This window comes from Caloenas nicobarica, chromosome 19, assembly GCF_036013445.1.
Source record: "Caloenas nicobarica isolate bCalNic1 chromosome 19, bCalNic1.hap1, whole genome shotgun sequence".
Taxonomy (NCBI): Eukaryota; Metazoa; Chordata; class Aves; order Columbiformes; family Columbidae; genus Caloenas; species Caloenas nicobarica.
In genome coordinates, this window is record NC_088263.1 from 2,131,644 (window position 1) to 2,156,509 (window position 24,866).

The following is a 24,866-nucleotide window of genomic DNA, read 5'->3' on the forward strand; positions in this document are numbered from 1 at the left end:
AGGACAGAAACCAGGAACGCCAGGAGGGAGCAGGAATGGTGGCACCATGAGCCGAAGGGACAAGGTGAGAGTCATGGAGGGACTGGAGTTTGGGACAGGGACGTACCGATCAGCTCACACACTTCTGCCCAGCTCATGTGAAACGCAAACTGAGCTACCACCAGAGAAAGGCAAGAAAAAAGCCTCTGGGTGTGAAAGCCCCAGACCCAACACTGCAAACACAGACTGATTTAAACTGGAACTGCTCACTCAGGAGAGACAGCAGCTCGCGGGCTGTGTGTGTCAGACGAGGCAGACACCAATTCCCCCACGCTCTCACGTGTCTTCTGCAGTGAGGAGTGAGCAGCTCGGGGGGTTTTCTGCAAGAACTCAGTTCTCTAAACATTCAGTTCTGGCTGAGAAATTGCATAAAGTGAGGGAAAACAAGAAAAAAAAGTGGAGCTGTTCTCCAGACAAAGCATTTACAGGTGTTCATCCTTACCTTTCTCTTCTCATAATCCAAGAATTTGTTCTGAAAAATAAGCAATATGAGCAGACATTTACTCCCAGGAGCAATTTTTTGTAGATATTACTAGCCCACGTGATATCTTCCCCTAACTGAGTAAAGACATCAACCAAAACTACAAGAAGATTAACATAGCCGTGAAGTCCAGGCATCCATGCCTCTCCAGGGTCAAAGAAATTTAGTCTGTACTTGATAAACAGCACAAGAATCAGCACAGCTTATCCTAATAACATGCCCAGCCTCACCGTTCCCAGGTAGGGCTGGACAGGCTGAGCACTCGGCTGGGAATCCCAAGGTTCTGCAGTTTCCTGCTCCCTCCGAAACCGCATGTGTTACCATGCTGCACACACCGTGCCACATTGTCACCCGCCTCTTGACTGCACCATGGCTTTCAAGGACAGAGACGCTTCTTTACGACGACGTGTGTTCCAGGAGTCAGCCCTAGTAACACCTTCCACAGCTGTCGGGGAGGAGATGAGCCCACGGTTCTGTGCCCGGCTCAGGGCACTGATGCTCTCTTGATCCCAAAAGACACATCTCATGGCAGGGAAGGTGATGAGGGACGATGTGTCAGGTGCTGTGAGATCCATTGACGGAGCAGAGAGACAAATCCAAAACCCTCCTGTACAACTTCACACGCATTGGAGCCTCACCTGCCACTTGCTCTCCTCCTCCAAGTACTTTTGCACGGCCCTGTCCATCCCATCCACGGATGTTCCTCCGTCGTCACTCTCCAGCGCGGGGAGCAGATACTGCGAGGGAGGGTAGTACTCAATCCCACACTCTAGAAGGTGTCAAACACAAAACAAGAACATTTGGTGGTTAAAGACCTCCCTGGCAGCATTGCCGAGGGCTGGCTGGTGTGAGGCTGCTTCCAGCTGTGCTCTCTCTTTCCACACGCAGACGAGCGGCCAAAAGATCTTTGTCAGCTCAGGCTTAATGAGGAGAAGCTCTGAGAGGAGACAGTGCCACGCCATTCCCCCCAGGATGCCAATCGAAGATGACCTGAGCAGAGAAATGCTTCCTTCACACGGGTACAGGCACCTTGACTTCTGCGGGGCTGCAGACGTTTCTGCCCACACCAAAACAAGTTCTGACTGTCCTTTCATTTCAGGGATTCACCCAATATCTGGCAAGGCACCTCCCCTGCACAAAACCTCTACCAAACCTGTATTAAACACAGACTTTACAAACTCACAGTACATTATTTTGTCCTCTGAGTTTTCCAACTGGTTGCATCTTTCTCCTAACAACCTGTCAGTCTGCAGGCCCCAGGTCCTTCCTCATAGAAAATGAGGATAGAAGGGACCTCAAGTGACTACTGAGTCTATCTCATTGCTCCAAGGCAGCAATATCTGGGCAATGCCTAATCCTCCCACCAGCAGAAATAAAACGAGAAAACGAAACCACAGGGAGATGCAATGACTTCTTACAGTCACTCAGTCTCTGACCCAGCTATTCTGACGTTTTAACAAAACCATTATGAATTTCAGTGTGGCACTAAGCAGCAAGTCTCAAAGAATGACTCCTGGTTTGCTGTTTGCAGCCGAGATGATAACTCCCTGACTGCCCTGCCACGCATGCATCAGGAACCACACCAAGGAGAGTCAACCCGATGTTTGTCCTCTGTAAAAGCAATCTTAGAACACGGCGCTGCAGGCAGGCAGCGCACAGCACCGTCTCCCGAGTTCCCACCGCCGCTCGCAGACTCTCCTTGCTCACCTTTGCAGAGGAACTGCTGAATGGCCTCTGTACCCGCACTGCAGATATCAGCTGACGGGTAGGTCATGGAAGAGGCGTCCAGGGTCAGCGTCTCCAAAAGAGAACAGAGCGCCAGGTTATTCTGATGGCCCAGAGTCCGACTGCAGTTATCCCCACAGCTCCCCAAAATGTCACTTATGGAGCAATAACTGCATGTTACCCTAAATCCTGACATAAATATGAGGTTGTATTCAATTTCTGCTGGGTGTTTGACACCTTTCAGAGGTGACCCCACTGTCCCTTATTTGGGACCTTCTGAGCTGGCCCTTCAGCAGAACATTCCCCTCATGCAGACGTGTTTACTCTGTGTTTAGGTACAAGGGGGCACAGCCTTCTCAACTACAGACATTTTCTATGACATTTCAGTGTGCTGGAGCCCTTAAGCGTGAGGCACGGAAGGGCTGGTGACCAAGGGGCACGGAGAGGAGCACCATGAAGAAGGAGTGGAAGGACCACTTGCTGTGGTCACCGAAAGGACCCAACGTTGCCTCCTGTAGAGAAGGACATAGCAGGAAGGCCTAGAAAAGAACCACTTTATCAAGCACAGGGGAGCAAGCGGCACCGATCCCTCATCTCAGAGCCTGCCCACAAGAGAAGTGAAGCCTCATGTTGTGTGTTTGAGACAGGAGAGCGTTTTTTCGCATCCTCCACACTGGTGTCTGAGTCAGCCCTGTTGTCTGACACTTGCACCATTTAGTACTGACAAGTTTGGCAGCCAGAAGGTAACACATCCATAAAAATCCGGATTTTTGAACGTGCACTCCGGGGAGTCAGAAACCCACGGAGTTTGGCAATGAGTCAGAGATCTGTCACAGCAACAGAGGCAAAAACCTCATCGGAAATATCCCATCTGCTCATTTAGAAGCAGCCTTGGTGGAAAGTGGCTGAGTCAACCCGAGCCCACAGGCACAGTTTGCGCTCTCAAAGAGACAGGCCTGGCAGGAAACACCTAGAGGTTTACTCCCCGTGGATCACTTCTTTCATGATTAAACCACAGCAAAAAGCGAGCAGAAAGGACCAAAGCAAGAAGGTGGACACAAAAGCTCTAATGGACACCATGAACCACATATAGCCTTGTTACAATCCCCCAAAGTGGGTCCTGCCCAAACCCTAAAAATCCGCTTTCTGTGCTAAATTTATTATCGTATTGAGCAAGAAGGAAGAGAAGCAGCCTGTAACAAAATAGACATGCTGTGACGGGGAGAGACACACGGCTGTTTGGCGGCGTACCTCCAGCGTGCGGACGTGCGCCAGCACCCGCGGCAGCTCCTGGAGCACATTCTCACGGATATCCAGGGTGCGCAGACTCCGCAAGCCACTCACGGTAGCAGGCAGCTCCTTCAGCTTGTTCCCTAGAGAGACAGAAAAGCCGTTCAGTACCACGTAACCTTTCCAAAACAGGACCCAGCGAGTTCATCTGCTGGAACACCAAACCATAATCAGACGTGTGACTCATTTTCTATACTCTACTGCAGGAACGGGGTTGTTGTGGGTCACACCAGGACTCCAAAGGTAAATGGGGATCGATATCTACTTGCACGCAGCCCTGCCCAGCTGGCTCCTCATGCCAAAATGACCTTCTCAACCCAGGTTACTACTGCAGCCTGCTCTTTATTGGGAGAATATCTGTAACATGGGGCCTTCTTCCCTTTGGCGTAAGTACCAGAGATGGGAGAAGGGGGACGAGAGTGGGACTGCACATCTAGGGGTCAGAGACCAGGTGCTGCAGACAGATACAGCAATGAACTGAGCTGCACTTCTAAATCGCTCACCCTCCATTTCCTTCCCTGTTTCAGCAGCAGCTCCCTGTAACAAAGTCTCCTTTTCCTCCCAAATTTACGTCATCGCATATGTGGAAAGTCTTGAAAACAGGTAGGGTTGTGACCTGTGTGTTAGGGCTGTGCAAACCTGGCGGGGACATACGGACTCAAAGGACAGAGCTCTGGGTGTTGGTGGACTTAATTGTAATTCAGTTTATCCGGGCTGACCGCTCTGTTTGCTTTACTGAACTGCTTCTGCCAAAGACCTACTATTTTTCTTACGTTTGAATCTGCACAGACAGATTTCTTAGGTTGGTCTAAACCGTTATCCAGAGGGAGACAAACTGTGGCCTGGGACCGTTCTCGCAGGGCTCCCAGCTCCACCGGGGTCTCCTGCTCCCTCCAGCCCCCTCGGCAGCTCTGGCTGCAGCATCGGGGCACCCGGGGCTCTGAAATGCCGCCCACGGGCAGGCACACAGGTGAGCTTTCAGCTCTTGAGATGGGGCACGATGACCCAAAAGCCTCTCCTTCGAGAAAAGGCAACGGGCTGAATGAAAACGTCACATGGACCAAGTCTGGCCCATTTTCTGCTTCGATGATTTCTCCTGCCTTGCCAGCTATTTGAATTTAAATCTTTCTTGTGTTCTTCCTCAGCATTCATAGTGTAAACCATTTGGTGGTTGCCTTGGTTGAAAGGAATAACGCAGGAATAATTACTAATGCAGATCAACACGACCCAGATAATAGATGGTGCTTTGCCCAGAGCACCGACAAGAAACGTGCCATACCTTTGACATTGAGCATCTGGAGCTGGGCAAGGTCTCCTATAGATTGTGGAAGACATTTTAAAAGATTCCTTTCAAGGTTTAGGACCTAAGGTGTTAACAGAAAAGATATTCAAGATACTCTTTATACAAGCCTCAGGTCTTCTACACATCTGTGCTGTTGGGCCAACTTTCAGGCCCAGAAGGACAACTTGAAATTGGTTTTAGACAAAACTTCTTGGGTTAAAAAAAAATATATATCTTCCAGAAGCCCTGGATATAAGGTAGGTCCAACTACCAGATGCAGTGGGAAACCCTGTTCACCACCAGCAGCTGGTGCAGGAACTAGAAGCAGTGTCCCCCCCAAAGGCAGCGCTCCCCAGCCCGGCTCCCACCCCGGAGCAGTGACCGAACCTAAAGCTGCCCCCGAGCAGAGGGACCCTCAACGTGCACTACGACACGCTGCGCTGAGTTCCCAACATAATCACACCAGGGAAAATGATAAAACCGGAATATTTGGGGAAGTCTGTGGGACTGGAAGCTTGGCAGTGTGAGCCATTTGGACTGGCAGCCCTTGCGCTAAGCTGGGTCTGTATAATTCAGCATGGCCACTCTTCTGCTCTTCTCCTGCTCTCCCTCTCCAACAAGCCAGTTCAACAGCCACAGCCAAGTCAGATAGACCTGACAATATGAGCACCATCATTTAAGTTGTGATTAATTATAAAATAAACAGCGGTAACCCCATACTCTTGCTGTCCTGTAACATGCCCTTTACAGACGCTTGGGATGCAGCTGCAAATCTGTTACCTGGAGAGATGTCAGCTGGCCAATGTCAGCAGGAAGCGATGCCAGCTGGTTGTCATGCAGGTCTAGAACCTGGAAGAGCAGATGATTTCATCAAACAACATCAGGAAAAGACGTCATGGTGCAAGAATGAAAGGTCATGAATTACCTAGCAAAGAAAATTACTTCCCTTCCAATGGGGCTTTGAGAAGTAGCTGAAGTTTTCAAGGAGACATGGGCACTTAATTCCTGTATGTCTTTTGAAAACTCAAGCCTCTATACATAGAATCATGGAATGTCCTGAGTTGGAATCAGGATTCACAAGGATCATCAAGTCCCAACTCCTGTCCCTGCACAGGACAACCCCAAAATTCACACCATGTGTCTGAGGGTGATGTCCAAACGCTTCTTAAATCCTGTCAGGCTCCGTTCACATTCAAACGACTCAGCAGCGCAGAAGAGAGATGGATCCAACCCACAACATGCAGCCCTGACTGAGCACCACCACAGGAGGATGGCCGGGGGATGCGTGGGGTTGTAGAGAGGATAAACTGGACTGATTATGATTTTATACAAACCCAGGGAAGGCAGGTGTCATACCCTGTTCTTGGCAAAGACAGTCAGACAGAAGGGATTTATTTGGACAAGTGTGTTTTAATGCAGCTCGAATGCAAGGAAAACAGGCTGCGGATTCACTGTTAGGAATCACAATTACCTTCACGGTTATGAGACTCAGAAGGTTGCAGGACTTTGGAACTAAAGACGTCAGATTATTCGTATGAATAATGAGCACCTGAGGAGGAAAAATCCCATGGAAACATGAACACAAGAGATGCTGCTGTCTAGAACAAGCACATTTGTTAAGATTTAATTGCAGAGGCTGTATGAGAGCTCAATATCTTATTCAGCAACATATAAAATATTAAAATAATAAACGGATTTTCACATAAGGTCTAACATTTAACATGAGATCTAAACAAGAGCCTAGTTTCTTACCTGAGAAATATCATTGGACAGGCTAAGATCAAAACAATCATCTCATCTCCATGACAGAAGTTGCTCTAAAGTCCACAGACAGGACTAGTCCTACCCAAATTGCTCTCTATGCAGCATTGTACAAGTAGCCAAATTCATTACAAGCAAACTTCTTCTGCAGCAACACATAAACAACCACATACAGTCATTCCAAACACAACAAGAATACTCAAGCACAATGGAATTATCTAATAATTTCTGATTGCAACTCACCTTTTTTTGCAAGACTTTACAAGTTGCAAAGGCCCCATAAGGAACCTAAAAACAATTTAAAAAGTTGTGTCAGTCTTCTCAAGATCCTACCTTTGTAAGCACTTCTATGTTATTCACCTGTAAAGTGTGAATAATTAACTTTAATGAAAACACAAGTGATACTTAAAATTACTGGCCTGTGGTTTTGGCCCAGGATGCCAGTACTTCCCAGTTAGCTTCCAGTTAAACTGCTTGCAATGGCTCTCCAGAACACAACGGTGTCATGCACAGAACAGAACAGACTGAGGTTTAGGCAGAAGTCCCAGTCTTGCATGATTTAATATTCAATATATTGAGTCATCATACATAATACGATGACTCAAGAATTCAGACTTATTTTCATTTAGTCATCATACAAATGTATTCTGTGGTTTTGCAACCCTGGCAGACGCTGCAGTGGGCTAAGAAAGGTGAGAAATGGGCAGGACTTAGCGTCCCCACACGTGCCAGGGGGTCAGAATGGGGATATTGCAGCAAATCCAGCCTGTGCCAGACACAGCTCTGAGCACCACGACCTGCTCTGCAGCGTGGAACTGCCACAGGCCAAACTGGTAATTTCAAAACCAAACTGACGGCTCACTTTATTTATTGAAACTACAAAGGCTAAAAAGAAGACAAGCACGACAGTTTTATGGTACCGGTCCAAAAGGAGCTGTCAGGGATGCAAGAGCAGCTGGAGCTGTGAGTGGAGCTGGCTCCGTGCGCATCCCCCGCCTGCCACCCTTCCACCCAGACGGGCTCGCAGACCATCCCACACAGCTCACAAACCCACACACAAGATGCTGTTGGCTTCTGATCTTGGAAAAAACATCCCGAAGTCTCAGCAAAGCCACTTCATGCTGCACAGCAGACACCTGTCCTCTCTGGGGTGGTCCCAAATCTCTCCTCAAAGAGCAGTGCAATCTATTAGCTTGTTTGGCAAAGGCATCCTGTGGCAAAAGGTTACACGGCTGCCAACGTGTTTGAGAAACAGGGAACAATGAATAAAAACGGAAAGTGAAATAGAAATGGGCTTCTGCTTAACAGGATGGCCTGGCTGCCGGAATGAAAAGCTGTGTCTCCTCTGCAAGCCTGGCAATCTGTCACCAACTGCTCGCACTCCAGTTCCTTTCTACTTTAGTTGGCTGCCGTAAAAGAAGCCAAGCTGGAAGTGAGATTTCCATCCTTAACCAGCTGCCTGGAACCAGGGATTTTCACTCATAGAGAAAAATAACCGCAGGTGGCAGACTTTGTAGCTCTGGGATTAGAAACAGTGAGCCTTTGGCAAACAAATTCCCTTATGACTAGCAAAATTAGGCCATGAGGGAGCAAACTAGGATCCTACCAAGGTACTGGTGGAGAGTGTGAGACCAGTCTGCCCTTCCCATCTTGTCAAACGAGAAAGGATTCTCAGGACAGAAATGTTGAAGCATCACATAAGACAGGCAATCTCCCACAAAAAAAGAAGGGGGAAGAAGCCCCCACTTGAAAGCCAGAGCTGAGCAGACATAGGAAAATGTGGATAAACAAAGAGGTGGAGGTAACAAAGCCATTTCTGTCTCAAGGCTCACAGACGTGATACTAGATCTGACAGTCGGTAACAAGCAGCAGCCAAAGGAATCAGACCTGTGAGTTAATACTGGCCGTTGTACAGAACGTACCTCTGAGAGTTCACATTTGGATATGTCAAGAATGTCATCAGCACCAGCTTCTTTTGCCTGGAGAGAGAAGATACACATGCAGAAATACGTGACCTCTTGCTGCAGATTGACTAAACTGGCCTCTGCCTAAAAAATGTGATTACAGTTCTCTGCTGCAGCGATGTAATTCACTGATGATGCTATAAACAAAGGATGTGCTGCTACAACTGTCATAGCAAAAGCAACTCGGAGACGAAACTGCGGAAAAAACCCTTTTGGTGCAACAAATGAATTTCTGCACGAGGAACCAAAGACACCCTAATTCCGCACTACCTGCAAGGATATGGGTAGGAAACGATGGGTTCTCAAGCACCAGAGAGACACTTCTAGGAAGAACAGCAGTGCTGCCCCAGCCTGTAAAGAGCCTTCTGTGTCACTGGTGCGTCTCACCCAGCACACGGAGCTTCTTCTGAACCATACACAGAAACCAAAATAACCTACTATGGTCTTTTTGCTTCCATGGGGCCTGCAGAGCCAGCCCTGCTGTGGAAGAAGCAAAAGGGACTCACTGCTGCTGTACCAAAGTGGTTTTCCGTGTTCAACTACATCCATTGCAACTGCAAACAGCAATGAAAGTGAGCAAACCTCAGCGTGAGCAGCATTGCATCTCTGGAATTATTTTCTTAAATAAAAGGTACTGCATGAGGCAATAAAACCTGCTTGTGTGAGTGCCTCTGTTAAGTGTTCAGAACTGGATATTGTGACCCTAAACTAAGCACGTGCAACACAGAACTAATCCTAGAGAGGACAGATTAAGCCATCCCACCACAGCCCCACAGGAGCTGAACAGAAACCCTCCAAGTGAATAAATTCACTAAAACTGGTTTCATTATTGGTACAGAACAAAGCCTCCTCTTTCCAAAATACCTTACAGACATCCAACAGGCACAAATTTGTCACTATTAAAATGCAGGTGCCTCTGGGGTAGAGCACAGCAGGTCCCCTATGCCAGCACTGGTCCACAGCTCCTGCAGCAGAACAGGTGAAATAATTCAAAAGATTGCTTTCAGAAAGCCAGCTTTAAATCTGTGGCTGCTGCACGGCTGGCAGTTCTACCGACCTGCTGCGGATCCAGCCCAGAGGATCCTGGCTAAATCCTCATCCAGGGAAATAAAAAGCAACGTCTAACAAGTCAATCCTCAGAGTGATAATAATAATGAGAAGCAAAAGACGGACACAGGGAAAACCAGGTATGATGGGAAAGGGGATGTCACAGGTTCCTTGGTAGGAAAAGCGAACTGGCAGATCTGTAAGAGTGAAGGGGCACGGAGGAGAAAGGAGCGATGGGGTCCCCGATGCAGGCTGGCGGGAGGTGGGGTGGGGGACGTTCCGTGGGACCACAGAGGCAGAGAGGGGTGGAAGTGGCACGAAGGGGACCTGGGGATGGCAAAGGGAGATGGGGAAAGCAGGAGTTCTCTGATGTACATTAGGAAGATGATCCGCTGTGTTGGTGACATCAGTGACACGATTACTGGAAACACAAGGGACGTACCAAGTCACCTGGCATGCAGGAGCAGGCACAGAGAACAGAAAATACCTCGGTGTTGCTTACCAGGCACATTTGGTATTCAAGGCGTTTCCGAGCATCATCGCTGGGTTTCTTCTTACGGAAGAAGAGTGGCATCTTTACTTTTGACTACAGCTCTGTCCCAGCGGCACAAATGATCAGAGTAAACAAAGGCAGAGGGTTCCTGGAGTATGTGTTTGCTGGGGAGCCTGGACTACAGAACTGTGCTCTAGTAAGTGGGGAAAAAAAGAGAAAAAAGAAAAAAAATCACTGTCTCAGCCACTGCCTTCGATTAAGCCCTTCTCTGCCTGGATCAAACAGGCAGATCCCAGCACACCTTCACGCTACAAGTGTTAACACGAGCTGCAAAAGCACTGCTGTGTCTCTGGGCTGGGTGGATTGTCTTGGTCATCCTCGTGCAGGACAAATTAAGCCAAGCTGGAACATGTGCAGAGAAAGGCTATCGAGTGATCAGGAAAACACAGCGTCCAGGAGGCGGGATAAGAGCAAAAATTCAGAAGATTAAGCAAGAGGGAAGTTCAATGTCAGGAGCTACAGCCTGGAACTGCAGGAAAGCAACCAAGAGCCATGAGCAAGGGTCAGACATCACAGACAGAAGGAAAAGAAGGGCATTTAAAGATGAGGAAGCAGAAGGACAACGGTGCCCACAGCAAGATACCCACAACCTTGCTGAACACGTTCAGTTCTTTGCTGAGGGCTCACACATCCCGTTGTCCCGTCTCACCTTCCTCTATTACAGCTAGTTATTATTAGTCATGTGGATAGTGGGAAAACGTTCTTTTTCACCCAAGAAAATACATTAAGACATGAAGGCTGAAGGACCAACAGTTGTGCAGGAAAAGAAACTTATTGGGGGTCAAAAGGTGAAGGATCAGAGACTTGTTAAATGGACTGAACAGCCTTCAAACGTCACTTGCCTTAGTGAGAAGCCATGTCAAACCTGCAAACAGCAAAGCTGTGCCTCTCTCTGTGACGTTGGCTTCGTGTGCTCTCCTGGCCATCACCAATTTTAAGTGCACTTGGCAGTCACTAATGAGAAGGGCCTTTGGCATGTGACTATATTTTATATGATGTAATTTTTATTTATTAAAGTTATTGAAAGAACTATCTGCAAGTGCCTGGGACAGCAGCCACCCCACAGTGAGTGAACATCCTGAACTGCAGATCCGGCGTCCCCGGGGTGCCAGGGCTGGGGTTTGCAGGCACTTGCTCTACACACAGGGTGAGAAGGGCAAGGGAATGTCCACTGGGTGTTTCACAGTCTGAATGCTGAGAGTAAACTAAAAACAAACCCCTCGTTTCACAAGCAAACCAAACCAAAGTGAAACAGCAACCGCGCTATATTTAAAGACCCAAACGCCAATTTTTAAAACGTTCTGGACATCATAAATGCAGCATGGCACTGTGACAGACAAAATGGGAATCTGGAAAAAGAGGGGGTTTATTTGCTCTGGGAAAACGTGCTCAGGAGCACAGCAAGGCCAGCGCCCGGGTCTGAGCGGGCTCCCGCGGAGATGCTGCTTCGTCATGAAGGCCCAAACTGCCACCAGGCACCTCTGGGGCAGGTCGGAAGGTTTTCAAGCAACCAGCAGCAGGAGCAGCGACCCTGCGGCCCAGCCTGCGCTGGAACAAGACCCAGGGGAGGCAGCGGGCGAACTGCAGCTTTGTAACTTACTGTCCCCAGCACGTCTGCGCTGGAGAACTGTCGTGACAGCTGCGCCACCCCTGCGACAACAGCTCTGCTCCGCCCTGCCCTGGCAACGCCTGGCACAAAACTCTCTTCTGCACCAGCTCTGCCTCTCAGCCCTTTATCTCCTTGCTTGTCACTGCTCCTCTCCTGTTTAGGGATTCCCTGCAGTGTCCCCCCTCCCAGCGCTGCCTGTCCTTCCCGGTCCTGCTCTTCTCCGCCCCGTCACCAGCCGAACGCAGCCGGCCTGCGCCCCACGGTCCGGCACCTGCGGGAAACGGCGGCGACGAGCGAGGCCGGCGCCTCCCCCAGCAACGAACCCCCGCGGCGCCCAAAGCGCCGGTGGCCTCTGCGGCGGCAGCAGAAGCCCCTGCCCGGTGCCCGGTGCCGCAGCCGGAGAGATCGGAGGGACCTCACACCCGCACGGAGCGCCGGAGCCCCGCGCACGCTGCCGAGGCCCCGGGGCCGATCGCCATCCCCATCCCCACCCCAGCCCCGCTCACCGCTCTCCGCCGCCATGACGGGACACGCCCCCTGCGCGCGTCACGTGACCGACACGGCAGAAGGACCGGCCAGCGGAGCGGCAGAGAACTCGGCGCAGCGCCCCGCAGCGGCCCCAGGCGACGGCCTCATGGCCCGCCCACTGCGCGCCGCGCCCCGCCCACTGCGCGCCGCGCCCCGCCCACTGCGCGCCGCGCCCCGCCCACTGCGCGCCGGGCCCCGCCCACTGTGCACCGCCCACTGCGCACCGCCCACTGCCCGCCCGACCCCGCCCACGCCACGTCCTGACCCCGCCCACCACCCGCCCCGCCCACTGCCCGTCCCGGCCGCACGGCGGCGGGGGGCGAGGCCCCCGCAGCCCCGTCATCTCGCGAGATCTGGGCGGGTATATCTGCCGCCCGCGCAGAAACCTCTTTCTCTCCGCCCGCCGCCCCGCCAGGCCGAAGGGTTCGCAGCATCCGCCGGCATCCGCGCCCCGCGCCGCTGCCATGCCGCCCAAGTTCGACCCCAACGAGATCAAAGTCGGTACGTGCCGGGGTGGCGGCAGGAGCGGGATGCGGAGTGGCCTGGGCCGGGCAGTGAGGGCGGCGGGAGCGGGGATGAGGCGGCCCGGGTCGGGCCGTGAGGGTGTCGGTGCGAGCGGGGCGGGGAGCGGCCCGGGCTGGGCCCGTTGCAGCGGGGCTGACGGTCGGTGCTGTGCCCGCAGTGTACCTGCGCTGCACCGGCGGGGAGGTCGGCGCCACCTCTGCTCTGGCCCCCAAGATCGGCCCGCTCGGTCTGGTACGTCCCGCGGCATCGGGCGGGGGTGCGGGGAGCCACGGGCGCCTCCTGGGTCGGCCGGAGGCCTCGCTGGGCTGAGGCGGGGAGGGAGGAGGGGGCGCTGCAGGTGGGAGGCAGCAGACCGGGTGGAAGCATGTCCTGGGCAGCCTCGGTGGCCCTTTGTGCACCTGCCTTGTGGCTTAAGGAGAAAAAGCTTTTTTTACCAATTTTACAATGCAGCAAAAGAAACTGTGGTGGGCTTGGGGTTTGTTGCAGAGTGGAAGGCCCCTGCTGTGACCCAAGCGATGGTTTTCCTGACAGTAACTTGTGCTTCCTTCTCAGTCCCCCAAGAAGGTCGGCGATGACATTGCCAAGGCCACAGGTGACTGGAAGGGGCTGAGGATCACGGTGAAGCTCACCATCCAGAACAGGCAAGCGCAGGTACCCAACGCCACAAGGGACGGCTTGGTGGTACAAGCGTCACGCACAGGCGAGCTCCGCTTGCTCCAACCACAAGCCACAATCCCGGCAGGGTCGACTCAGCCCTTCATCCTTCCGAGGTGGATAAAATGAGTTCCACACAGTGACTGTGTGGGGTCTTCTGGGAAAGACCTTGAAACAGCCGCCTGAGCCTCTGAGCATCTCTGGCTCAAGTGTGGGGGATGTTGGTGCAGCCTGGGGGTCACCAAGCTGGAGGTTCCCAGCCTGTGAGTGATGGGAAGAGATGTAAAAGAGAACTAAAGGAGGAGAGAGTCAGGCTGGACATGAGGAAGAAATTGTTGCCCCTGAGGGTGGTGAGAGCCTGGCCCAGGTTGGCCAGAGAGGTGGTGGATGCCCCATCCCTGGAGGCATCCCAGGCCAGGCTGGATGGGGCTCTGAGCAACCTGAGCTGGTGCAGATGTCCCTGCTCATGGCAGGGGGGGCACTGGGGGAGCTGGGAAGAGCCCTTCAACCGAACTGTTCTGTGATTCTATGATGTGCTCATGTGCAGAAGTTGATCTTTTATCCTGTTGCAGATAAATTGTTCCTGCTATAGAACGCTTATATAGAAAATACCATTTCAAGCAACACAGAAATTACAAAACATTTCCTAGCCCAGTTCTGCAGCCACCTGCCACTGTACCTGTCCTGACTCAGTGGCTGGTATATTCCAGTGGTGGCTGAGAGGAAGCCCAGCCCAGGAAGCAGTTCTCCTCTGGCTGTGGGGAGGCCTGTGCCGAACGGCTGGGAACAAGTTTCTGTGTCACAAAAAAGCCCCGTGTGCCAATGAAATAACGCAAACCACCGTGCTCTAGCTTTGCAGGCACGGAGAGAGAGCTTGGTGGAGTGTCCTCATTCTGAATGGAGGGGGGAAAAAAATAATCTCTTTTCGTTTAGATAGAGGTTGTTCCTTCTGCCTCCGCTCTGATTATCAAAGCCCTGAAAGAGCCTCCTCGTGACAGGAAGAAGCAGAAAAACAGTAAGTTTTCATCAGGCTTTACTTCTGAAAGTCATTTGGTAGGAAGAGGGGAGATAGGTGCCTGCAGCTGGATTATTCAGCATAAATTGGCCATGAAGTACGTGAGGCTGCGGGAATTCCTTCAGTGTCAGTACAGACAGTTTGTGCCAGCAGAGCTGGGTCTCTTGGAAATGGGGCAGAGCAGCCACCCACCATGGTACCTGTATTGGTGCAGTGACCAGGGCAGCGCAGGTGAGCTGGCAGAAAACACCGGCTCAGGGCACAGAGTTGTTCTTCTCGTGGGTGGCTTGTGCCGGGCCCTGGGAAGAGGCGTGCACTGATCGCAGCCGCCCCATGGTTGTGAAGTCTTTGAGCGGTGCTTCCCTAACGAAGCACGGGGGCTGGAATACCCTGTGTTCACACACTCCCTGGTGCTGTTGTTTTCCGTCACAGTCAAGCACAACGGCAGCATCAGCTTTGACGAGGTCGTGAACATCGCGCGGCAGATGCGGCACAGATCGCTGGCCCGAGAGCTCTCGGGTAAGTCGGTGGGATTGCACTGAGTCGTCCCTTGCCCTGAGTGCCTGAGCCGGGTCCTGCTCCTGTCCCGGGAGGGCCCCGTACCTGGGAACGCTGGTGGAACACCTTGTGTGGCCTGGACTCTCAGCGCCATGTGGGCAGCATTGCACTGGTGTTGTGCAGCCAGCCTCACACCTTCTGGGGAAGGTTGTGCAGGGTGGTGACGGGTACATGTGGTATGTCCTGGTGCATTCCCTGGAAACCAGTGTGCTAGACCTGGCTTTGTGGTGTCCCTTGTGGTACAGCCTGGAAAGCCCGAGGGAGGGACAGCTGAGGGGTGTGAGGAATTGAGTTCTGTGGGTGTTTTTCCTGTGGTAAAGCACTGACAGCCTCGATTTTCCTGATGCAGGGACCATCAAGGAGATTCTGGGAACTGCCCAGTCTGTGGGTTGTAGCATCGATGGCAGACACCCGCATGACATCATCGATGACATCAATAATGGTGCAATCGAGTGCCCCGCTGTGAGTATCCATCTCTGACTGAACCTGTGTTAGGCTGTGTACTAACAACTGTACTAATGAGCTGTGTTTCTTTCTTTCAACAGAGCTAAGACTGCAGAAAAGAAGTTGCCATATGAGGGCTCCTTGAGTATTTTGTAGCACCTTAAATACTTAATAAAAGACCCAGTTGTCTGCAAAACAGCGTTGCTGCCTTCATTTGTCCCATGAGCGGTGGGTTTTGGTTGGGGAGCACCTGCCCTCTGCATCAAGCAAAGGGTATTGTTCTTACTCAAACTTCTAAGCTGGAAGATGCTCGTTTCCCATTTGCTGCCCTGAAATCATTGGTTTGCAGCAACACTGACCTTAGCGAAGTGGAGTTGCCTCAAGCCAGGGCTCCCAAACATGCCACAGAGAGCAAATGTGGCTGAGTTGTGGGCTGTGTGGAATTTTCTGTGAGCTCCGTCCTTGCCAGGGCCAGAGTGCTGCTCTGAGAGCAGCAGGTGCTGCAGTAACAGCTCTGGCTCCCCTGAGCAGCCAGGACAGGTACACACACAGGGACACACGCTGGTTCTTGAGCCCAATTGCTTATGTGCTTATTTCATCACTGGAGGGGAGCAAGTCCCTTGGTTGTGAAGGGCCCGACGTCATGTCTCTTGGGTCTCCTGACTCCTACAATGGTGAAACTGATGGAGCGGGGAAAGATCGCTGCGTAGCCTCTGTCTGCATCATATGCTCCAGGTCCTGGTGTACAGTCTGAAACAAACAGAAGCTGTTTCAGTTGGTGTTTCCCTTTGCATGGGCATTCTGTAAACCAAGTGCTACTGCTTGCCAAGAAATGGATCCTAAAACCTGGCTGAGCCACAAAGCTTGTGTTTAGCAGTGAATATTCCTGCAGTTTCTGTTAGTAACAGCACCTGCAGGAGTGCTGGCCTGACCTGCTGCTCATAAACAGGAGTTCAGCCTACTGACCATCTTCCTGAAGGAAAGACAACTTGCTTAGTTAGGGTAGCAAACCTGTTGGTAAGAGTCATCTCTGCCTGTTATGGTTTGGGATGCAAGTATGGCTGTTGAAAAGCACAGTGACCAAAGAGCAGAAGGTTCAGGCATGCTTGTTCAAAATGAGCTTTTTTGACAAAACTCTTGGCCCTGCAGTTACCATCTCTGGGATCTCCAGGGAGGCTGTGTGGACTCTCAGCTCCAGCCTTTGCACCTGTTCAACCTCCACAGCGGTTCCCTTGTGTTTCAGGCTCCCATGGGCATGTGGGCCCACGTGGCGCCACCCTCTCGCGAGATCCTGGTAGATATATCCACAGCCACAGGCTGCCCGACAGCTTTTCCGCCTCTTCACTAGACGCAGTGCCGTACCCTGTGCTCCGCCATGCCGCCCAAGTTCGACCCCGCCGTGGTCAGAGTCGGTACGTGCCAGGAGGACACGGGGATAGAGGCCGTGGTTGGGCGGTGGGGTTGGGCTGTGCGGGCGGGAGCAGGCGCAGCGGGGCTGACGGGCGGTGCTGTGCCCACAGTGCACCTGCGCTGCACTGGCGGAGAGGTCGTTCCCACCCCTGCCCTGGCCCCCAAGGTTGGCCCGCTCGGTGTGGTGAGTTCCATGGCACCGGAGGGGGGAATGGGATGGCGATGGGACCGCAGGCAGCTCTCGGGTCCACCCGAGTCCCGGCGGGGCTGAGGCAGGGCCGGCAGTGCGTTCCCTGCTCCAGGAGCGAAGGTCGGGGTGGGGGTGGCACTGCAGGTGGGAGGCGGCGGCGTGGGGTGGGTCGTGTCTGGACCGCGCCCGCTGCTGGGCGGCCTTGGTGGCAACCTGTTGTCACCGCCTTGTACCTGGAGAGAAAAAGTGGTTTTCAGCGATTTGACAACACAGTAAGAGAAAGTGCAGTAGGTGTGGGTGCAGTATGGGAGTGCTCTGCTGTGACCCAAGTGATGGTTTTCCTGACAATAACCTGTGCTTGCTTCTCAGTCCCCCAAGAAGGTCGGCGATGACATTGCCAAGGCCACAGGTGACTGGAAGGGGCTGAGGATCACGGTGAAGCTCACCATCCAGAACAGGCAAGCGCAGGTACCCAACGACACAAGGGACGGCTTGGTGGTACAAGCGTCACGCACAGGCGAGCTCCGCTTGCTCCAACCACGAGCCACAATCCCGGCAGGGTCGACTCAGCCCTTCATCCTTCCGAGGTGGATAAAATGAGTTCCACACAGTGACTGTGTGGGGTCTTCTGGGAAAGACCTTGAAACAGCCGCCTGAGCCTCTGAGCATCTCTGGCTCAAGTGTGGGGGATGTTGGTGCAGCCTGGGGGTCACCAAGCTGGAGGTTCCCAGCCTGTGAGTGATGGGAAGAGATGTAAAAGAGAACTAAAGGAGGAGAGAGTCAGGCTGGACATGAGGAAGAAATTGTTGGCCCTGAGGGTGGTGAGAGCCTGGCCCAGGTTGGCCAGAGAGGTGGTGGATGAACCATCCCTGGAGGCATCCCAGGCCAGGCTGGACGGGGCTCTGAGCAACCTGAGCTGGTGCAGATGTCCCTGCTCATGGCAGGGGGGGCACTGGGGGAGCTGGGAAGGGCCCTTCAACCAAACTGTTCTGTGGTTTTATGATGTGCTCATGTGCAGAAGTTGATCTTTTATCCTGTTGCAGATAAATTGTTCCTGCTGCAGAACACTTAAATAGAAAATATCATTTCAAGCAACACAGAAATTACAAAACGTTTCCTAGCCCAGTTCTGCAGCCACCTGCCACTATACCTGTCCTGACTCAATGGCCGGTATATTCCAGTGGTGGCTGAGAGGAAGCCCAGCCCAGGAAGCAGTTCTCCTCTGGCTGTGGGGAGGCCTGTGCCGAACGGCTGGGAACAAGTTTCTGTGTCACAAAAAAGCCCCGTGTGCCAATGAAATAACGCAAACCACCGTGCTCTGGCTTTGCAGGCACAGAGAGAGAGCTTGGTGGAGTGTCCTCATTCTGAATGGAGGGGGGAAAAATTAATCTCTTTTCGTTTAGATAGAGGTTGTTCCTTCTGCCTCTGCTCTGATTATCAAAGCCCTGAAAGAGCCTCCTCATAACAGGAAGAAGCAGAGAAACAGTAAGTTTTCATCAGGCTTTGCTTCTGAAAGTCATTTGGTAGGAAGAGGGGAGATAGGTGCCTGCAGCTGGATTATTCAGCATAAATTGGCCATGAAGTACGTGAGGCTGCGGGAATTCCTTCAGTGTCAGTACAGACAGTTTGTGCCAGCAGAGCTGGGTCTCTTGGAAATGGGGCAGAGCAGCCACCCGCCATGGTACCTGTATTGGTGCAGTGACCAGGGCAGCTGCAGGTGAGCTGGCAGAAAACACCAGCTCAGGGCACAGAGTTGTTCTTCTCGTGGGTGGCTTGTGCCGGGCCCTGGGAAGAGGCGTGCACTGATCGCAGCCACCCCATGGTTGTGAAGTCTTTGAGCGGTGCTTCCCTAATGAAGCACGGGGGCTGGAATACCCTGTGTTCACACACTCACTGGTGCTGTTGTTTTCCGTCACAGTCAAGCACAACGGCAGCATCAGCTTTGACGAGGTCGTGAACATCGCGCGGCAGATGCGGCACAGATCGCTGGCCCGGGAGCTCTCGGGTAAGTCGGTGGGATTGCACCGAGTCGTCCCTTGCCCTGAGTGCCTGAGCCGGGTCCTGCTCCCGTCCCGGGAGGGCCCCGTACCTGGGAACGCTGGTGGAACACCTTGTGTGGCCTGGACCCTCAGCGCCATGTGGGCAGCATTGCACTGGTGTTGTGCAGCCAGCCTCACACCTTCTGGGGAAGGTTGTGCAGGGTGGTGACGGGTACACGTAGTATGTCCTGGTGCATTCCCTGGAAACCAGTGTGCTAGGCCTGGCTTTGTGGTGTCCCCTGTGGTACAGCCTGGAAAGCCCGAGGGAGGGACAGCTGAGGGGTGTGAGGAATTGAGTTCTGTGGGTGTTTTTCCTGTGGTAAAGCACTGACAGCCTCGATTTTCCTGATGCAGGGACCATCAAGGAGATTCTGGGAACTGCCCAGTCTGTGGGCTGTCGCATCGATGGCAGGCACCCACATGACATCATCGATGACATCAATGATGGTACAATCCAGTGCCCAGCTGTGAGTATCCATCTCTGACTGAACCTGTGTTAGGCCGTTTACTAAGGACTGTACTAATGAGCTGTGTTTCTTTCAACAGAGCTAAGACTGCAGAAAAGAAGTTGCCATATGAGGGCTCCTTGAGTATTTTGTAGCACCTTAAATACTTAATAAAAGACCCAGTTGTCTGCAAAACAGCGTTGCTGCCTTCATTTGTCCCATGAGCTGAGTGGGTTTTGGTTGGGGAGCACCTGCCCTCTGCATCAAGCAAGGGGGGTTGTTCTTACTCAAACTTCTAAGCTGGAAGATGCTCGTTTCCCATTTGCTACCCTGAAATCATTGGTTTGCAGCAACACTGACCTTAGCGAAGTGGAGTTGCCTCAAGCCAGGGCTCCCAAACATGCCACAGAGAGCAAATGTGGCTGAGTTGTGGGCTGTGTGGAATTTTCTGTGAGCTCTGTCCTTGCCAGGGCCAGAGTGCTGCTCTGAGAGCAGCAGGTGCTGCAGTAACAGCTCTGGCTCCCCTGAGCAGCCAGGACAGGTACACACACAGGGACACACGCTGGTTCTTGAGCCCAATTGCTTATGTGCTTATTTCATCACTGGAGGGGAGCAAGTCCCTTGATTGGGGGTGAAATCCTGTGACCCTCTCTGCTTCAGAAAGTTGCGAAGGGCCCGATGTCATGTCTCGTGGGTCTCCTGACTCCTACAATGGTGAAACTGATGGAGCGGGGAAAGATCGCTGCGTAGCCTCTGTCTACATCATATGCTCCAGGTCCTGGTGTACAGTCTGAAACAAACAGAAGCTGTTTCAGTTGGTGTTTCCCTTTGCATGGGCATTCTGTAAACCAAGTGCTACTGCTTGCCAAGAAATGGATCCTAAAACCTGGCTGAGCCACAAAGCTTGTGTTTAGCAGTGAATATTCCTGCAGTTTCTGTTAGTAACAGCACCTGCAGGAGTGCTGGCCTGACCTGCTGCTCATAAACAGGAGTTTAGCCTACTGACCATCTTCCTGAAGGAAAGACAACTTGCTTAGTTGGGGTAGCAAACCTGTTGGTAAGAGGCATCTCTGCCTGTTATGGGTTGGGGTGGGGACATCAGTACGGCTGTTGAAAAGCACAGTGACCAAAGAGCAGAAGATTCAGGCATGCTTGTTCAAAATGAGCTTTTTTGGCAACACTCTTGGCCTTGTGATCACCATCTCTGGGATCTCCAGCAAGGCTGTGAGGATCCTCAGCTCAGCTACAGCCCATCCACCTGTTTAACCTCTGGAGAGGTTCATGTGTGTTTCAGGCTTGATATCATATTTCATAGAATTTGACACTTGGTTCTCCCACCTGCCAGCTCTGTCTGGCTGCTCCAGTGGTGCAGCTGGGAGGGAGTGGGTAGAACTTAAATTCTTCAAAGATCTGGGGAAACCTTGTTCTGTTTCCAGCAACAGCTGGATTTTCCCTTGGGGCACGCAGCACAAGGGATGACGTGTGGTCTTTCAAGCTGCGGAAAGCTCTGTTAGAAGTGAAATTATCCCGGTAATAAGAACGCTCTAGCTGACTCTGAGGTATTACTAAAAACCCTGTTAACAGCAGCGTTATGATCGCAGTTTACTTCAGTGCTAACAGAGTGTCCTGGGAAAAAAAAAAAATAAAAAAGGACGTGAATGTTAATGTAGGTCCATTTTTCCAAAGGCAAAGGGGACCAAAATCTTCCTAAGATGCTGAGCTGTATGAGCCTTGGTCTCAGAAAAACTCTCAACAGTTATTCTCATGGGGTACTTATGGCCTCAGAGAAAAACCTCAAAATAAACCTTCAAATAAATCCCAGGCCAAACTGCATGGGAGGAGGTGAGCACCTGTAGTGATGCTGGTTTCTAAAGTACACACAAGGGATGTGTTGCTTTTTGGCACCGCCATTCTTCAGCAGCTGCGGTTGAAGGTTACTTGGACACAGAGTAATTCTGAGCTGGTTTGGTGAAATTAAACCTCTGTGTTTGCTCTAGCTTAAGCCAGGAGTGTGGCTTGGGCTGAGCCTTCAGCACTGCCTCTCAGCACACAACAGAGTCGTGCTCTAGGAATGTACCTCATACTGCTTGCGAAGCATAAAATGTACATTGCGATCTTCAGGAATCACCCGTATTTCTATGTGATTTAACAAAAAACTGCTGCTTTGACGATGCTTCCATTTCGCACCTGCCCTACTCCCATTAAAGCCCTTCCAAGTCAAGCAGGTTAAACTGCACAAAGGTGGGCCCTGGGGAAGGAGAAGTCCTTGTAAGGTCCAAAACACCGGGTCAGCATCAAGGCCAGCCAAACAAAACTGCGAATCATGGCTGTCTTCTGCCCCGGTCCTGCTGTCTGAAACATTTTCTGAAGCAACAACTCTGTAATTTTGAACTGAGCTCATGGGCAGAAGCGAGTTGCCAGGATCTTTGGGGAAAGGCCGGGCCGGCAGCGCAGCAGAGGGTGACTGCTGGATGGGCCTGTAGTGGCAGGACAAGGGACAATGGCTTGAAACTGAGAGAGGGGAGATTTAGGTTACGTACAAGGAAGAAATTGTTGGCCCTGAGGGTGGTGAGAGCCTGTCCCAGGTTGGCCAGAGAGGTGGTGGCTGAACCATCCCTGGAGACATCCCAGGCCAGGCTGGACGGGGCTCTGAGCAACCTGAGCTGGTGCAGATGTCCCTGCTCATGGCAGGGGGGGCACTGGGGGAGCTGGGAAGGTCCCTTCAACCCAAACTGTTCTGTGATTCTGTGCCTAAGTGGAGGCGTTTGGGCTGACCGCATTTACAATTTCTGAGAATTTCCAGTCTTGTCCTTTCTTCCCTGATGAAAGATGGGTATATTGCTCCCTTGAGTCGGTGGCCACAGACATTGTAGGCTGGCTGTAGTAAAATAGGGAAAGGCAGGACAAACAAAAAAAGAAATTAGTTTTTATCAACTCAACCAGCCATGGCAGACACCAGCTTTACAGTACACCCTAACCTGTGACTGCCAGTGAGGGAGGAGCTGGACCCTCATTCCTAAAGCAAACGTGACCAAAACCCGACCCAGGCGTCCCAAGAAATTGCAGTTTCCTGCAGAACCCGCAAGGTTTTGCCCACAGACTGTCACGGGTCTGTCTGTCCCTGGACCTGTCCGGGCTCCCGCCGGCAGTGCAGGGTGTCCTGCAGCCTTGTCTGCTCATGGAAGGAGAAAGCAGGAGAGTTTGTGACTTCGCTCTTTTGTTTGCTTTTTCTCCTGCTGTTTGTAGGGCCTTTTTCTGAGGCAACCAGGGAGTAAAACAGGAACAAGGCTGAAATCACAGATGCATACAGAATAATTTGGGAAAGACCTTTAAGATCATCAAGTCCAGCTGTTACCCCAGCCCTGGCACTACCCCATGTCCCTGAGAACCTCATCTCCGCATTTGTCCAACCCCTCCAGGGATGGTGACTCCACCACTGCCCTGGGCAGCCTGTTCCAATGCCCCACAGCCCTTTCCCAGAATAATTTTTTCGTAATATCCAATCTGAACCTCTCCTGGTACAACTTGAGGCCATTTCCTCTCATCCTGTCACTTGCTACTTGGCAGAAGAGACCAACCCCCCCAGCTCCAAGCTCCTTTCAGGCAGGTCAGAGATCAGAAGGTCTCCCCTCAGCTCCTGTTCTCCAGCTGAACCCCCCAGGTCCTTCAGCTGCTCCTCATAGGAGCTGTTCTCTAGACCCTCTAATTCCTTTAACTCTCATTCCTTGGCTTGGAGTTGACCACGTCCCCAGCCAGGAACGCCGTGTGAATGCTCCCTGAACCAGGGCCAGATGTGGCTTCTCATGCTCTGTAACCTGGTCCCTTCCCCACCTCTCAAAGGATTTGGGTTGCAACAAATTCTGGTAAGATATAGGGGGAAAAAATCTTCAGTGATGAGCGGTGACAGGCTGCAACGGGGATGCTGTGGGGCCCCACCCTGGGCGATACACCAAGCTCAGCCTAACGCTGGCCTGGCTGCGCGTTGGGTGCATCTTGGGTCCCCTTGCAGCTGAAGTTGTGCAGCAATTCCACAACCAAGCTGCACAAACGCTGACATTCCCTGAGGTAGGACAGCCTGGCGGAAGACCGCGGCACCCCTTTAGGCAGTAATTTTAGTTTAAAGAGGTTTGAAGTATTTGTTGACCCTGGTGTTCGCCTCCAATCTGGTGTGAACCCCGAGTATCTGAGGAGCCATCGGCCTCGGGGGTGCCTGGGGCTGTTCTCTGTACCACCACACACACACTGGGAGTTTTCCCTCACTTGGCAGTGCTGGAAATAATTAGAAAAAGGATTTCTTTTGCTTCAGGGAAATTGTCTTGGGGCAGGATACACAACCTTTCCCATGCTACCTTAGGGCATGTGCTCTGGTAGAAGCAACACAGTGCTTGGAAGGACGGTACTACCCTGCCAATGATTTTTTTTTTCCAAGCCAGGCTTCTTAGAAAGGAGGCAAAGGGCTTGTTAAAGATAGTAACAACCTACATTAATTCCACATATAAATTCCATCTTCAAAACCATGTTTGTGCTCCGAAGCCAAAATTTCTTCTCACTCTGGTGACCTGCACCTTCAGGAGAAAAGAGGGAAAGGGACATTGAGAAGTGCTGAGCCCTTCCCAGGAGACCTTTGCTCTGGTGGCATAAAGGGATTTGTGCACTTTAAGGCCAATCAGTGCTTTCATTTACCTGAGACAAAACAGGCCCTGAAAAGCCAGATCTTTGGGATTTATGTCTTCCTGCGTTACGACACGTGAGGATAGAAAATCTGAATTTTGTTACAGAATAGAATCCTAGAATCATTTTGATTGGAAGAGACCCTCAAGATCATAAAGTCCAACCGTTCCGCCACCCCTGGCACTGCCCCATGTCCCTGAGAACCTCATCTCCGTCTGTCCAACCCCTCCAGGGATGGTGACTCCCCCACTGCCCTGGGCAGCCTGTTCCAATGCCCCACAGCCCTTGGGGGAAGAAATTGTTCCCCAGATCCAACCTCAACCTCCCCTGGCGCAACTTGAGGCCGTTTCCTCTGGTCCTGGCGCTTGTTCCTGGGGAGCAGAGCCCGACCCCCCCTGGCTCCAAGCTCCTTTCAGGCAGGTCAGAGATCAGAAGGTCTCCCCTCAGCTCCTGTTCTCCAGGTTGAACCCCCAGGTCCCTCAGCTCTGGCTGCCCCCCAGCCCAATGCCACAGTGTGGTTTTTCCCCACGAGCAGGGGTTTGGCTCCGTGGTTCCCCTCTAGCAGAAGACCACAGTGCTGGGAGACACCCTGGTCTTCGCAAGGGAGGGGGGGTGATGTCCGTCCATCCATCCAT

At 52.2% G+C, this 24,866-nt stretch overlaps 2 protein-coding genes and 2 non-coding genes across 7 annotated transcripts in view; 3 read left to right on the top strand and 1 right to left on the bottom strand.

Annotated features, from left to right (window-relative positions):
* LRSAM1 (leucine rich repeat and sterile alpha motif containing 1) overlaps positions 1–24,866 on the bottom strand; it is a 102,848-nt gene that overhangs the window by 13,577 nt on the left and 64,405 nt on the right. For 2 of the 3 annotated variants that reach the window (XM_065648472.1, XM_065648471.1), the window contains exons 1-11: positions 12,258–12,325; positions 10,092–10,275; positions 8,501–8,557; positions 6,822–6,866; positions 6,289–6,366; positions 5,598–5,666; positions 4,815–4,899; positions 3,497–3,618; positions 2,228–2,318; positions 1,159–1,289; positions 482–511 (exon numbers count right to left, since the gene is read on the bottom strand). In XM_065648472.1, coding sequence (XP_065504544.1) covers positions 482–511; positions 1,159–1,289; positions 2,228–2,318; positions 3,497–3,618; positions 4,815–4,899; positions 5,598–5,666; positions 6,289–6,366; positions 6,822–6,866; positions 8,501–8,557; positions 10,092–10,163 — 780 coding nt within the window. In that variant the 5' untranslated portion in view covers positions 10,164–10,275; positions 12,258–12,325. Of the gene's footprint in view, positions 1–481; positions 512–1,158; positions 1,290–2,227; positions 2,319–3,496; positions 3,619–4,814; positions 4,900–5,597; positions 5,667–6,288; positions 6,367–6,821; positions 6,867–8,500; positions 8,558–10,091; positions 10,276–12,257; positions 12,326–24,866 lie in introns of those variants that run through there. The other variant, XM_065648473.1, reaches the window with a different exon arrangement.
* RPL12 (ribosomal protein L12) lies at positions 12,653–19,750 on the top strand. Of its 2 annotated transcripts, none has more exons than XM_065648479.1 (7): positions 12,653–12,780; positions 12,962–13,035; positions 13,357–13,455; positions 14,392–14,473; positions 14,906–14,992; positions 15,381–15,493; positions 15,577–15,671. In XM_065648479.1, the coding sequence occupies exons 1-7, from the start codon at positions 12,744–12,746 to the stop codon at positions 15,580–15,582; spliced, it is 498 nt and encodes a 165-aa protein (XP_065504551.1). In that variant the 5' UTR covers positions 12,653–12,743; the 3' UTR covers positions 15,583–15,671. The 2 variants fall into 2 exon arrangements, with proteins under 2 accessions (XP_065504551.1, XP_065504550.1); XM_065648478.1 differs by lacking the exons at positions 13,357–13,455; positions 14,392–14,473; positions 14,906–14,992; positions 15,381–15,493; positions 15,577–15,671 and adding exons at positions 17,445–17,543; positions 18,479–18,560; positions 18,994–19,080; positions 19,469–19,581; positions 19,661–19,750 and having other exon boundaries at positions 12,655–12,780.
* Positions 14,125–14,250, top strand: LOC135996701 (small nucleolar RNA SNORA65). Its single transcript, XR_010607297.1, has one exon. It is a non-coding gene; the product is annotated as a small nucleolar RNA SNORA65 (small nucleolar RNA).
* LOC135996702 (small nucleolar RNA SNORA65) lies at positions 18,213–18,338 on the top strand. The gene has a single exon (XR_010607298.1). It is a non-coding gene; the product is annotated as a small nucleolar RNA SNORA65 (small nucleolar RNA).

Excerpts from the sequence above, each read along its gene's own strand:
- RPL12 (XM_065648479.1), top strand. The coding sequence starts at position 12,744 with ATGCCGCCCAAGTTCGACCCCAACGAGATCAAAGTCG. Across the intron at positions 14,474-14,905 it reads CAGGAAGAAGCAGAAAAACA|TCAAGCACAACGGCAGCATC; the intron begins GTAAGTTTTCAT and ends TTTCCGTCACAG. Across the intron at positions 14,993-15,380 it reads GCTGGCCCGAGAGCTCTCGG|GGACCATCAAGGAGATTCTG; the intron begins GTAAGTCGGTGG and ends TTCCTGATGCAG.